This window comes from Macrobrachium rosenbergii, chromosome 29, assembly GCF_040412425.1.
Source record: "Macrobrachium rosenbergii isolate ZJJX-2024 chromosome 29, ASM4041242v1, whole genome shotgun sequence".
NCBI lineage: Eukaryota > Metazoa > Arthropoda > Malacostraca > Decapoda > Palaemonidae > Macrobrachium > Macrobrachium rosenbergii.
In genome coordinates, this window is record NC_089769.1 from 13,525,672 (window position 1) to 13,540,099 (window position 14,428).

The 14,428-nt window shown below is 38.1% G+C and overlaps 1 protein-coding gene across 50 annotated transcripts in view; it reads left to right on the top strand.

The window, feature by feature from the left end:
* Nucleotides 1–14,428, top strand: part of LOC136854603 (uncharacterized) — a 671,913-nt gene that overhangs the window by 515,134 nt on the left and 142,351 nt on the right. For 22 of the 50 annotated variants that reach the window (XM_067131064.1, XM_067131061.1, XM_067131062.1 and 19 more), the window contains exons 1-2: nucleotides 7,980–8,174; nucleotides 8,599–13,103. The exons of the other annotated variants lie outside the window; for them this stretch is intronic. In XM_067131064.1, coding sequence (XP_066987165.1) covers nucleotides 8,769–13,103 — 4,335 coding nt within the window. In that variant the 5' untranslated portion in view covers nucleotides 7,980–8,174; nucleotides 8,599–8,768. Of the gene's footprint in view, nucleotides 1–7,979; nucleotides 8,175–8,598; nucleotides 13,104–14,428 lie in introns of those variants that run through there. 50 annotated transcript variants of the gene reach the window in all.

Consider the following 14,428-nt stretch of genomic DNA (forward strand, 5'->3'; position numbering starts at 1 on the left):
TTTTCTTTACTCGTTTTTGTGAAATAGATATGATTATGGTCTCTTGTGAGTTTGTACAAACTGCAAATATGCTATGATATGAATTATTATTTTTCTCCAAAAGATCTTTGACTCAATTAGTCTTCCTTCAAATATTGACGACTGCACTGACCGCCTCCTTAACAATTAAATCAAGAGTTGTTTCTTTTTAGAACGTTTCAGACATTTACAGGGGATCTTTTCGGAATTACTTATTTTGGAGAACTTGGTTTCTTGATTAGAACTTAATTTAAAGTATGTTCGGTCTAGTCTGGATCATAATGAGAGGGCTACGAAGCAGTAACATTAAAAGAAGGTATCAAAATCAAACTCAGTTTTTCATGATGTTCCATGGCGTCTTAGAATACCGAACAGGATGCGAAGGTGGCAGGTGCTTCCACTGTGTAAAGGCGGTGTACTGACGGTCTTTACATGACCTGGAAATGAGGAAGATGGAACAGGATTTTGAGTAGAAAGGCATCCGTTATTACTTGAAATATCCCCTCAACATACATGCATATACCATTAGCACGCACTTATGTGGAGCAAGTGAAGAAGACCATTTATTTGCTAATGAGTCTAAGACTATAGATTATTAACAAGTAAGCAATAGACGTATATATGAATATAAATATATATACAGTATATACTATAGTTAGAATGTTCCCTTGCAATTTTACTAACCTTGCAAAGCATTCCTGTTAATCAAGAAAATTGATAGAATTTAATGAATTGCCCTTTAGCATTTTGAGGTCTCGCCCAAACTTTTGCTCTAATTGAGAAAACGAAATCGCTTCGGACCGTGGCTGACCCCTCGTTCTGACCCGAAATTCCTGTCATTTCGCTGCCAGGTGTTCGGCTTATTTTCATTAGCATCAACAAGTGTTAACAGATGTCCTGGCTTTTTAGGTCACGTCAGGTGTTCAAGAGTTAGCCGGTAGATGTGAGAGGCCAGGATGAGCCAGAGGCAAAAGCCCTAAAGAACATATTAATTTGGTGTGATGGTTTTACTAAAATGTGACTTGTGATGGGAAGGTCGTAGCTAGGTTATTATTATTATTATTATTATTATTATTATTATTATTATTATTATTATTATTATTATTATTATTATTATTTCGTTGTAAATACGTTGCGAAGTAAGCGTCATTCGTTCAAAACTCCTTTTAACCTTTTATTACTTTTGATCGATGTTTCCGTCGAATGACTGGGTTACGTTGTTCCATTCTCATTGGTTTCTGCAGCAATGTGTTTGTAGGTAGCATATAATTGGACTATGTGAATTGTTTTTGCTGTAAAACATTCTCTCTCTCTCTCTCTCTCTCTCTCTCTCTCTCTCTCTCTCTCTCTCTCTCTCTCTCTCTCTCTCTCTTAATATAGTACTATAGCTTTCCTGTTTGGATCTCTGAACTATGTACAGCATTGCCACGTCTTATGATTTGAAGTGAAACAGAGCAATAAAGCTTTCTTTATTTTTTAAATGACTTTTGATGATACTTGGCCTTTCATTACAAATGAAATGACGTAGCAGTTTTTCATAGTAATTGAAATGCAATGTTTCTTTTCTCCGTATAAACATTATAAGCGGAATAATGTATCTGGAGATTATTCTTGTTAATTTCTTGAAAACCTAATGTTTTAAGTTTTATTCTTTAAAGGTTAATGCTGCGGGCGCAGTGGATACAGTGCTTTTAGAATAGTTCATCTCATGGTTTTTTTATATATTCGTTTTTAAAATTAATAGTAGATGCCGCTAACCACTGATATGAAGTCGCCGCTTATTTTTCAATTAGTTAAATCGTTAACATAATGGTTAAAAGAAAAGTTTTATGTCGATGTCCATGAATAAATGATATCGGAATTAAAGATCAGTAACCCTTCTCATAATGCTCAATGATCAAGCCTCTCTCTCTCTCTCTCTCTCTCTCTCTCTCTCTCTCTCTCTCTCTCTCTCTCTCTCTCTCTCCCCGTTTGAGTTACACGCCATGACTGAAGTCAAAGCCGTTCACTTTGTGTAACTCTGAATGCGTTGCTTTTAATGCAGTTTTAAGCATTTGTCATCGTAGTAATACGAAGTATCCGGGAATGTAATCCTTTGTCTCGTCGGAAATTCATATTAACGTTCTCTCTCTCTCTCTCTCTCTCTCTCTCTCTCTCTCTCTCTCTCTCTCTCTCTCGTTTATTTAGGAAGTCGTGCTTGCACCGGCTAATACGACTTCCTCGACTTTTCCCTTTTTAGTAATAGAACATCATCAGACTGGTGGAAATCCGCTAGCAACTAATTTTTGATAGGATGTTTTTATCATATTTCTTCGGATGCGTTTTGTCACCCATACAGGTGTTTAATCACCTTATGTGTGCGAAAGTGCCCGCGCGTTATGGAAATGCCTTGTTTATCACTTAATTGCCAAAAAGACCGGGCAGATTTTTTAAGCTTAGTGATGTCCATTATTTCCACATAAAAGCTTAAGATAACGGTAGACGTTGTTGGGGACTCGGGCCTCGGGCTCACTGGGATAGACGAGAGCCAGTTGCCCCACTAAGACATGGGATTAGATGTAAGGGAAGGATTGAGAGCGAATGACGTACTGTGGGAAAGGGTAGGGTGGTGGCCCTGTTTGTTATATTTGTCAGCGCATGTTCTTGATTTTGTTTGGTAATTTTTCCCTTATATATATGTCATTGTGATCTTCAACTTGTAAACAGATTACGAGTGCGGTGGATAGAAACTTAAATGAATGTTTGGCAGAAGAAGTGTAAAGAAAATATTTCATGGCGAAATACACAGAACACAGAGCAAATATGGAAGAGCTCTTGCCCATTCCGGCTGAAGTTTAAACTGTATCAGTGCAGATATATACATGACTGAGCTGAGAGTGCGCTGGACCGAAGTATCTCGAGTCGAAGGGTCTGTGAGACCTGTGGTGAATATAGGTGAAGGTGCGAGGAAGGCGCGTAACTGGCATTACTCTTACGTACACTGTGAGGAGTAATGTTCGATGGAACCATAGTAATGGCCATATTATAAAACTACTGTGTGTCTTCCATTTGATGCATATAATAATTGTCATGTTTTTATATCTGAAATACATTTCCATTTAAGTCAGAATGATCTTGATTTAGTGTAAATCCTTTGACTTCTTAACACAAATTATTTATTTTGTGTACTTGTGATGAATGGTTCATAAAGATCCAAATTTACCTGTAAAATATCATCTATAATTAAAGTGATAAAAGAGTAATTTATGAAGTCCACTGGTGAGATAATGCCGAGAATGTTATTCAGAACTGCGAGAAAAAGTATTGGTGAGGTGGAATAAACCCAGTTGCCCGACTTGCCGTAATGGAAGGGGTGGGGGGTGAGGAATGAGGTATATACCCCAGTGAAGTAGGGCACTTTCTTGCGATAGCCGTGAACTCTTCAGTGAATTTCGTTATTGAAATATCTTTACAGACATTGTTCCACACTCTAGTTTTATTTTTTTTATCCGAGAAAGGTTTTATATATTTATTTTTCATCTCATTCTTGTTATTTCGATATTACTAACCTCATTGCCATATCATCAGTTTGTTATACGATCAAACAAAGTCTTGCTGTCACTTTGCAGTTAGTTTGAGACAGTATACACCATACCTATCTGTTGCAGAGACAGCATCTGTAGCAGTTGTGATCTGAATATTGTAAATTCAATTTTGACCCATATTTGTGGATAAAGATTAGAAGGAAATCTATAATATTCTCCCCATGATTGCGTTGTAAGCTGTCTTGTAATTTAAAAATGCTTCGCTAGAGCATTAGTAGTAATAAAGTCCTCTCCATGTCCTGTTGTGTATGATTTAAGAGACATGCAGAGAAATAACTTCAGCCGATGTGTTGAACGAGTCTTAAGTATGAAGTGTTCGAGGTGGCAGTAGCTACCCTTCTTGTGTGTGTGTGTGTGTGTGTTTTTTTTTTGTTTTGTTTTTTTTTTCACCCCTGTCCATTGTGCATTGATGGGATGGGTCTCCGGGCGCCAGTTTTAATGCAAGCACCAGCCAGGTGTGACTGTGTGGCTTTTTTTTCTTCTTGTGCGTCTCCATTGCACGTGGCGTGTGTGATGCAACACAATACTTGAACCTGGAAGGAAATCTTGGCGTTGCAAGTCGCGTGTTGCAAGATCTGCAACGTTTGCGGAGTTGAGGTACTTGGCTTTGTCGAAGTCTCCTTAAACATGAATGAAGGAAGTCTTGCCGAAGTGAGGGGACGTGTTTGTTTGCTTGTTTGGTGGCCCTCTTGAGAAGAATCGTCTGGGTGTATTCCATTAGCGCACACGTGTCTGATTCGTGTTTAATTCACTTATGATTTACCGTAATCTGCTTAGCTTGACTCACTGATTACTCAGTTCAAGGTGGCTAGGCGTATCAGCTCTCATCGTTAATTGGTTAGTTAGTGGTAATCGGAGTGTAAAAGGTGAATGTTCGATTTCATTAAGCTTTATATTCGTAATAAATCAGACCCCTTGAAGAAACGTGGTATTGTTTCTTTAGGTTGGAGTCTGCATTTATTACGCTTCATGTTTGGCGTAGTAGTAGAGCAACAATACTTAAGTATAATTAACCCAGGTACTCCTCTGTTTTACCTGTATGGTATTAGTTTTCATGTGTGTAAACGTTTTCTCTCTCTCTCTCTCTCTCTCTCTCTCTCTCTCTCTCTCTCTCTCTCTCTCTCTCTCTCTCTCTCTCATACACTAGAAGATAAGAGATTTTTCTTGTAAATCTCTCTCTCTCTCTCTCTCTCTCTCTCTAAAGATTTTTCTTGAGATCTCTCTCTCTCTCTCTCTCTCTCTCTCTCTCTCTCTCTCTCTCTCTCTCTCTCTCTCACTGGAAAATAAGAGATTTTCTCTTATAAGCCTACCACTCTCTCTCTCTCTCTCTCTCTCTCTCTCTCTCTCTCTCTACACTAGAAGATAAGAGAATTTTCTTGTAAATCTCTCTCTCTCTCTCTCTCTCTCTCTCTCTCTCTCTCTCTCTCTCTCTCTCTCTCTCTCTCACACAGAAAAATTAGATATTTTTCGTATCAAGTTTACGAAATACGAGGCTAATGTCAACAGCTGAATAATTGAGACATACTGGCAACCTAGCTTGTGAACACCACTGGGAAATTTGATGATTTTTTCTCACGGTAAATTTAAAATAAAGATTCATTTCCCATTGCGTTGACTTCAGTATAACTATTTGTGAACTAGTGCGTTCGGGAATGGAAGATTTCTTTATTCATGACTTTTAAAAATATTCCCCATTTTAAGATAAATGCGTATTGCATTAAAGTGATGAAAGACGAAAGCCAAAGAGTTACTTTTTCGTTATAAGTATCGTAGGGGAAATTCCGCCATTGTCGTACACTGTGTATGTTGCCCGTATGTATAAAGAATATGTATGTATGTAATCATTTTAAGGCAATCGAATCAAATTTCATTTCTGAAATTGTATGGGCATGTAGATGTTGTCTTATTCCTACAAGTTTCATTAAGAAAACAAAATGTTTAAAGGAGGATCTTTCAAAGGATGATTGAAGTACACGAAATACACTTATTTCAAATCCAGACAAGTCCTCAATTAAATACATCAGTCTCTCTCTCTCTCTCTCTCTCTCTCTCTCTCTCTCTCTCTCTCTCTATATATATATATATATATATATATATATATATATATATATATATACATATGTTTGTGTGTGTGTGTGTATGCATGTAATGTATGTATATATGTATATATATAAAATGTATGTATATATCTCTGTCATAACGTTCTGACATCTCACATGCGGGTTCAAGTCTCATCCGGCTTTCAGAATTTCTTTTTATGATTCTTTATCCTGATCCAATTCTTCGCAGTGACAACCGTATCCAAAATGCGATGAAATCGAGAAGTGAAGAGGACATTGTGGCTACACACACACACACACACACACACACACACACACACACACACACATATATATATATATATATATATATATATATATATATATATATATATATATATATATATATATATATATATATATATATATATTTATATGTATATATAATGCAGTCAGAAAATCAAACTCGTGACCGAACTGGTTTTCCTATGAAACGTTTCGTCGTAAAGGCCACATGCTTAGAAGTAACAAATAAAGAGTTTTTGTATTGACCTTTAACCAGTGTAGCTGTATCCTCAGCTCTCATTTTTATTCTTTTTTTTTTAGATTCAATGTTATTTAAACTATAACCGTCTTTTGAATTTGATGTAGACTTAAATGCCTGTTTTCATTTTGTTTGTTAATTTTAGTTCTTTAATTTATTATCAACTTGAATATGGAAGTAAAAAAAAACGGTCTTCCGATTATTGAAAATATAGTGCTTTGTCTTTATTATTGTCAAAGAGGCCTTTCTGTTATTTGTTTGTACGTGCAGGTTTGGCAACCCTTTTGTGATTTAGTATTTGATACTTTGGTCAGAAATTATGTTCTTTTAACATCAGTCTTTTGAGTACGTTGAATGTGGAAATTAGAAGGGAAGCAGAGCTGAATAGAGCAAGAGACGGAAGGGTTAGCTTAATTTTCAGAATTTTTGTCGAACTGATTGTACTGTTGAGGACAAGACGCCTGTTAAGAGGTTGAAGATTGGAAAGACACCGTAAGTTGAAGGGTTTCAGTTGTGATTTTGTCTTATGGTGGTGGTTGTAACATAATTGCTGACTGGGGTTTGTATGGTGTTTCTAGGATAACAGAAAGGATCTCCAGGAACGGGAGGGAAAAGTAGAATTATTTCTCTGTGAAAAGGTAAAGGTGATAGAGGTGACTGTAATAATTATAATGGACCAGGGAAGTTGTCTTGTGGGATTTTTATTAAGAAAATAAGACACATGAGAGAAGGATTGACAAAGGAATAACGTTATGGGTTTAGACAAGACAGAGGATGTGTTGATCAAGTGTTTGTTATGAAATAGGTATATATGAGAAGTTGAAAGCAAAGGGAGAAAGCTTAAAGAAAAAAGTTATGATAGAAGGAATAGAGAGGCAATGTGGATAGTAATAAGGATGTATGGTATTAAAGGGCGTGATCATAGATTTTAAGATAGATGTAAAATATGCGTTAGTGTATGTAGGAAGTGAGGCTCCATGGTTGCTTTGAGTTCTTTAGGGACGAATCGGATAGTTTTGCAATGGTCTAGTCATGTGGAAAAAATGGAGGATGTAAAGGAGAGTGTAATTTGGAAAACTTGTGTATGCATACATACACACACATATATATACACATATATATTCGTGTAGACTGGTATTTAATTATATAATATAAAAATTTGTGTGTATACAAAGTCTTTGTTTACATTCCTCATATGTTTTATCCTTGACACCCGTGTTTCAGCGTGACCTTCCTTTGCTCAAGTACACCCTCCTTAGCAAAGAAGGTCGCCAATAGAGAGTATTTTCGTGCAAAACGTCGTATTGTTTTATATATATATATATATATATATATATATATATATATATATATATATATATATATATATATATATATATATATATATATATATATATATATAATGTGTTTGTGCGTGTTTTAGGTGTCCTGAATGAGTCGTCAACAGTAGAAATGATGCTTATGGTCGTAGATTTTATCATGAAAAGTTTTAAGAGTAATTATTTAATTGAGCTAAGGAAATGAAGGCAAACTAATTGATCCCCTTTCTGAAATAAATTTATCAACCGGATGTCATTCAGTGGTTTTACTCTATAGGTGCTACCAAACCTGTCAAGTAAGGTACACAAGCATATATGAATTATTATTCATAACTCGTCGGAAACCCTTGGTAAGGTTACCTTCACTCCGAGGCAAAGCAATAGAGGCCGGGGGTTTGGACTAAGCGAAGCACTTTTCTGGTATCGCCACCTAAGAAGCCATCTTAGGACAATCGGGCGAAACTGGTTCTGTCCTGGAAGAGGTTGTAAAGTCACCCGCCCGGATAGAGAACGGCACTTCTTTCTCTTCCGTGACAGCGGTTAGAGGTTTTCCAGGCGCTGGAAATCTCAAGCCACGTCAGTTGAGGCTCAAGCTTTGTGCAGAGAGCTTCGAGTTCAGGTCTGGGAGAAGCGTTGCGGAGACCTGGTCTGCGGATAATTACCATTATTGGTAGAGTGATTGTCATTTACCGTTGTTTTTTGCTTTGGCCATATATGTGAGTTAATGTGTTGTGACTCTTCTAAGGTTGGGTTCTGACATTTTTGTGACGGTGCTAAAATCACTTCATCAGTGGAAATCAGTTTAGAAAACTGACATACGTTTTAGCTAAGTGTTAAAACGCCTGTTTATATTTACGTTATTTATAGTTTTCTTGTTTCTGCTTCCCTGGCTTGTGTGGCTCTAATGCTGTATGTCTGGTTGTTCAGAGTGATTTTGCTAGAACTATTAAAAATGTATAAATGTTTCCGGTCAGGGAGAAGCTGCTGTTTGTATGGTAATGTGATAATTTGATTTCTATAGTTACCATATTGGAGTAATGGGCATAGACAGTTTTGGATTTTGATTGCATTTACTTTCCTTCTTTCTCTTCCAGATATATGTCTTCAGTTTACAGCACAAGCTTTTCACATTGCGACTACTTTGTTGTTGAATTGTGTGTCTCCCTGGACACGATCGTATTGGCAGTCCCTAAGACAGTCTTTCGGCCTTCTTGTGTAAATAATGCCTTGATTTAACACTGTGTTTGATCAGCATACCATAAGAATGCGATTAGTGGATTTGGTATCAGTTAGTCAGCTCACTCTCAATCCTTCAAATTATGATCTCAGTGGCGATGATTCTGACGCGTGTACCCCAACTTTGCTTTCACCGGTATCTTCACCCTCCCCCTCAAGCACAAAAGCACTGAGAGGAGCCCAAAATGTTAGATCTAGCAAATCAGGAAAATTATGCCGAGAAAATTCCGATGAAATCTTTGAATCCAGTGAAGGAAGAAGGAAACGCCACATCTGGGAGAACATCAGAACAAGCCCTCGCTTGAGTCCTTCAAAATGTAGCAGCCACTGCCGTCATGGCTACCGCAACAGAATCTACAGCACTGACGAAGAGAGCGAAGTGAACAGCAGTTACCCTGCGAGTCCTGTGAAACATCCGTTGTTGAAGCGCCAACGTTCTCCAGAGGCTGTCAGTTACATGAGCACTGTTAAAGAACAGTACATTAATTCGGGGAATTTTTCCGACGAAATGTCATGCAAGGAACTAGACAAAGATCATTTATCAAATCCAGAAGAAAATATAGAAGCATGCATTTCTCCAAGTGATTCTGAAGAGTCAAATAACTGCGGAAGGTATTCAGAATGCCAAGAGAGCATTTGCTGTCAGCCAAAAAAGGATTCTAGTAGCAAGATGAAAAACAAGACAGTCAGAACTAAAGATAAAAAGAAATGTAAAGAGGTTTCTGATGATAATGTGAGGTGCATTACTGACAACGATGAGAAAAGCCCTAGTGTACATTCTGGAGCCAAGCCCAAGATAAGAAAGGTTAAGGAGTTAGGTGCAGGCATTATTGCAGCCAACACCTTATCTCGCAGAGTAACAAACAGTGGCAGAGTTATCCGTAAGAAATCGATTGCCACTTCTACAAATCCTCAAGTGGATGTAAAAGATGTAAAACAGAATAGTAACTGTATGCTTGAAAAACAATCTTTGAAAGTTCGTAGCAGTGGCAATAATAAACAAAACGGCATCGCTGTTGCAAAGAAAAACTCTCTTTGGAATAATGTGAAAAATAACCCTTCTGTTGTAACTGGAAAAGCTGAAGGTAAACTACAAACATCCCAGAACTCTGATAGTGATAAGAGTGTTGGGATGACAGAGGCCAAGAATTCCAAGTCTGAGGGTTGGGATTTTATCAAGAAAAATGTTACCAGTAGGAGGCGCATTAAAAGTAAGACAGGAATTAATGCTAATAATCTCACCAAAGTTGCTGCAGTCAGTGAAATGAATAAACATAAGGAAAATCAAAGTTATCCAGATGACAGCACTACCATTTTCAAGAGTAATAGACATAACCAGAGAAGAGGAAGTCTGCAGATTTCTGAAGGTAGTAAAAATAGAAGTTCAAGCAATGACTATCATTTCAACCACCAGAGAAGTAAATCTAACACCAGGAGGAACAGTTTACATGGCCAGGAAAGCCCTGATTTCTCACATCCCACGAGAAGAAACAGTACATATAGTTCTCAGGGAAGCAGGTGTAGTAGTAGGAATGATTTGTACTCAAGTAGTAGAAGAAACAGTTTGCACAGTCTACAGGGAAGCAGATGTAGCAGCAGGACGGATTTACCTTCTAATAGTAGAAGGAACAGTATGCACAGTCTCCCAGGAAGTAGGTGCAGTACCCGGGGTGACAATAATTTCCTTTATGTTAATGAGAACTTGAGAAGTATCAGCAGCCTAAGTTCTAGAAGTGTCAATTCCAACTGTCATGGCAGTAGATCTGATGTTAGTGAAACTTCCTCTGTGCCTGGAAATGTTTGGAACCCCTACTGGAACAGCAAAGTTGTTGCTGCCAAACCTGTAAAGAACCTGGAGAATGCCAGAGCTTTGAGGAAGCGAAAAGGCCGCACTACTAGAAGATCTTCGATCATGACAAAGGGTTTGAAAGAAGAATGTAGTGAATATGATACATCAGATGATTGTTCTAGTAATAAGATTGGAGAACTTACGGTTGATAACGTACAAAGTACGGAAGTTTTTAGAAGTAGGTCAGGCTATATGAGGCAAGGCAGAAGACGCATTTCAGGTAGTATTAATAGTCTTCCTGGATATAGAGAGAGCACTAGTAATAGCTTTGAAGGGGACAGTGCCATTGGAAGCATGAATAGTCTTGGCAAAGAAAAAAGTTACGATGGTGATCACCTTAGTAGTAGCCTGAGAAGTCTTAACAGTTGGGAGTATCCAACTGTCAACCTGAACAGAGGTAGTTACAATGAGAGTATTAAGAGTCTAGATGAGTTTTATACTTCATCCAGATGTAAAGTTGCACCTAAAAAAGGCTTCAGTAGTCTTATTGATATCAAAGCTTATATGAAAGGAAGCATGCAAGATTTAAAGGAAGAAGATGTAAGTTATAATTGTGCATATCCATATAATGGATGTAAAGATTATGCAGGTTCTCCACAACGTCAAGGCAAAGTGACTGAAAGGAAAAATCAGAGAGAAACCAGCACTGGCTGTTCATCTTGGAGTAGTCTCCCAAAGCTCAGCAGAGGGTTGGAAAGTGTCAAACAGTGTATTGAGGATAAAGCTACCAGATGGAAGCCAGAATTAAAAGGAAATTCCTCATTAGACAATGACGTTGTTAAGAAAAGAGCATCTCAAGGTTGGGAAAGTATCAGGCGTAAGATTTTGGAAAAAGATGGGAATAGAGAGGGAAAGAAAGGAGCTAATAGCTTTAGATCTGGTGGAGGGGAAGGAGAGAGTGAATGGTTTGCCAGCAATGAAGAGTCAGAAACAAATGTTAGCTCCAAAACCTTAAGAGTAGAAATACCAAGGAGTCGAAGCTTATCCAGTAGACGTGCTCCAAAGTTTAGTGAGCTCTTTGGAGGTGCAGATGGTTCACAAAGAAGAAATGCTCGATCTCCTTACAGTTCTGAGGATCTTCGACCATCAGAGAAAAGATCTAAGTCCTTAGGAAGGAGCAGATCCAAAGGTCGATCTCATGAATCGAGGAACAGTAGAGATATAGATATCATAAAAGAGAAGCAAAAGCTTCAAGCAGCAATTTTGAAAAGTATACAAGATAGTGGTCATAGTGATACTGAAGATGGCGAAAGCCCTTTAGAAGGCTTAGAGAGTGGCCTTGGAAGTAGCTTTGATGAGAGCTCAGATAGCGGCATGCCAGTTCAGCAAGAAGAATCTCCGTCACACCCTGAGAAAGTTTATGCTGCAATCACTAACTACCTTATGACAGTTGATCAGAATGAGAGTGATGAGGATATTGATAATTTTAATAGAGAAGCAGATGGCTTTGATCCAGAGGAACTGATGCTTCTAACTGATCATGAAGATAACTTGACTTGGGAAGATTTAATTGTTTGTTACAACATGAGCCCAGTTCATGTCCCTAAAAGCAAGAATAGTGAAGAAAAGGAAGCTTGTGATGGTACTGTGTCTGATCTTGCTGTTCCTGATATTCAAGATATTTCAGAAAGTCAAGAGGAAGAGTTAGATATGCTACTGCTAGAAAGCGATGGTGATTATGATTCGCTCTCTTTAATTACTGATCACAAAAGTAGTTATGTTACTGAAGGACAGAATGCTGACGAAAAGGAGGTAGGCTCATCAAACCCAGCCAGGTTTACCAGAAGTGAAGCTTTCCAAACAGGTGCTAAGGTGCAGCAGAATAGAGATTTTATGAATGAGAGAGAAAAGGTTAGTGGTGACACCATTCAGCAAAAGAAAGTCCAGAGTCCAATTAACGTCCCAGTTAACACCCTTGGGGTAAATGCTCTGGCAAAGGATACAATTGACAGTGTCCATCAAGGAGCAGCGCCGATTACTCTAGAGTCTGATGACAGTGATGCCTCTGTTAGCAACAGTCATAAGCCTGAAAACGTCCTTGCCAGTCAGGGTAAAGGCATTTCTGCGGAGCCATCATCTCCTGGTAATTCTGCGCTGAAAAAGGAGATAGCTGGAAACTCAGCCGCAGACACCCTAAGACAAGAAGGAGAGGATGAGGCACAGATGTCGGGTGCCGCTGTAGAAAATCAGCGTGGTCGCACCGAAGCGAAAGGGAAGGATTCTGTTTCGGAATCCAGGGAACGCAGTGTTAGCTGCAGTGAAAATATCAGGGCTTTCCTAATGTCCCAGCCATGTAGTGAGGCTGCAAGTAACATTGAAAATATTGAAATAGAAGGCAAAGACAACTGCAAATATAATGTGATTTCTGTGGGACCCACTCAGGGGAGGGCTGACCCTGCATCTCTGCGTTCACAGAAAAACAGAAAGGGTGCAAAGAAAAAACAGGCCAAGGTTAAAGAAAATGGCACCAAGAAGGCAGTCAAGAAGTCGATGTTGGGCTCGTTACTGAGTGTGGTACGGAATTATTGACTTCGTTGATTGTAGATTTGTAGGAATTCAGTACTTGACACTAGGTCCACAACAGTGTTGGTAGTTTGAAAAAATTACAGTATGTTGATTAGATAGTGATGTAGAGAAAGAGATTTTAATAAGTAAATTATTTCTTGAAAAATAAAAGAGTAATTTTAGTCAATCTTGTGTAGTTAAATCTCTGTAAAGGTACAGGTGCTGTAAATTATTGATAGTGATGGATATAGTTTTTAAAGGATGTAGTGCAAGATAGGTAGTGGAACTACAAATACAGTAGTATAGAGTTTGAAACAGTTCATTTTATATTCTACTTAACAGTAGAATATTATACGGAAAATAAGATTCTGCTGTAAATTTGTCATGTTATAGATATTGCCCACTTCAGGTCATTGTCTTTAGAGGTAGTCTTCCCATATGTGTGTATATATAGTAATTTTTGGTACTGCTAGGCATTGAAAATCTAGCACAGCTTTGTTTTCTGCAAATTTTAGACAGCACCCTCCTTCAGTAGGGGTCTGTTTCTCCCCTCTTCCCTTGGATTTACAGCTTACTAGGTTTTCTTTCAGATTTTGTCTTTTCCTCATAATGATGGGGCTATGTAAAGGCATTTTTCATAATGATGGGGCTGTGTAAAGGCATTTTCCATGATGGGGCTGTGTAAAGGCGTTTTCCATAATGATGGGGCTATGTAAAGGCGTTTTCCATAATGGGGCTATGTAAAGGCGTTTTCCATAATGATGGGGCTATGTAAACAACTTCCAACAATTTTTAAGGGCACGATACGGCCCATCATTCTTTGTGAATGCCTCAAGTTGGAAAAACTGTTCCGGGAGAAAGAGAAAAATTCCCTGGTAATGTATTTATAAATTATGAAACGTAGGAGGAATAAAGAGAAAGTGTGAATCTCCAGTGCATTCATGCCGTTGATTCTACCCTATATGTATATATATATATATATATATATATATATATATATATATATATATATATATATAAAAATGTCACTTAATATCAAATCCACGCTGCCTCAGGAATATCCCCGATGGGGAATTATCACTGAAGGGGAATTTATATGTGATAAATGGACGGGCACTGCCGAGTCTCGATCCCGCGACACAGATACGCATCCAGCAACTCCAGTCGACGTTACCACTGAGCTATCTTAGACTCGGCAGTGCCCGTCCATTTATCACTTATAAATTCTCCTTCGGTGATAATTCCCCATCGGGGATATTCCCAAGGCAGCATGGATTTGATATTAAGCGACATTTGTAGCTTCATGATTGTATGTAAATCACGGTGTGATAAAA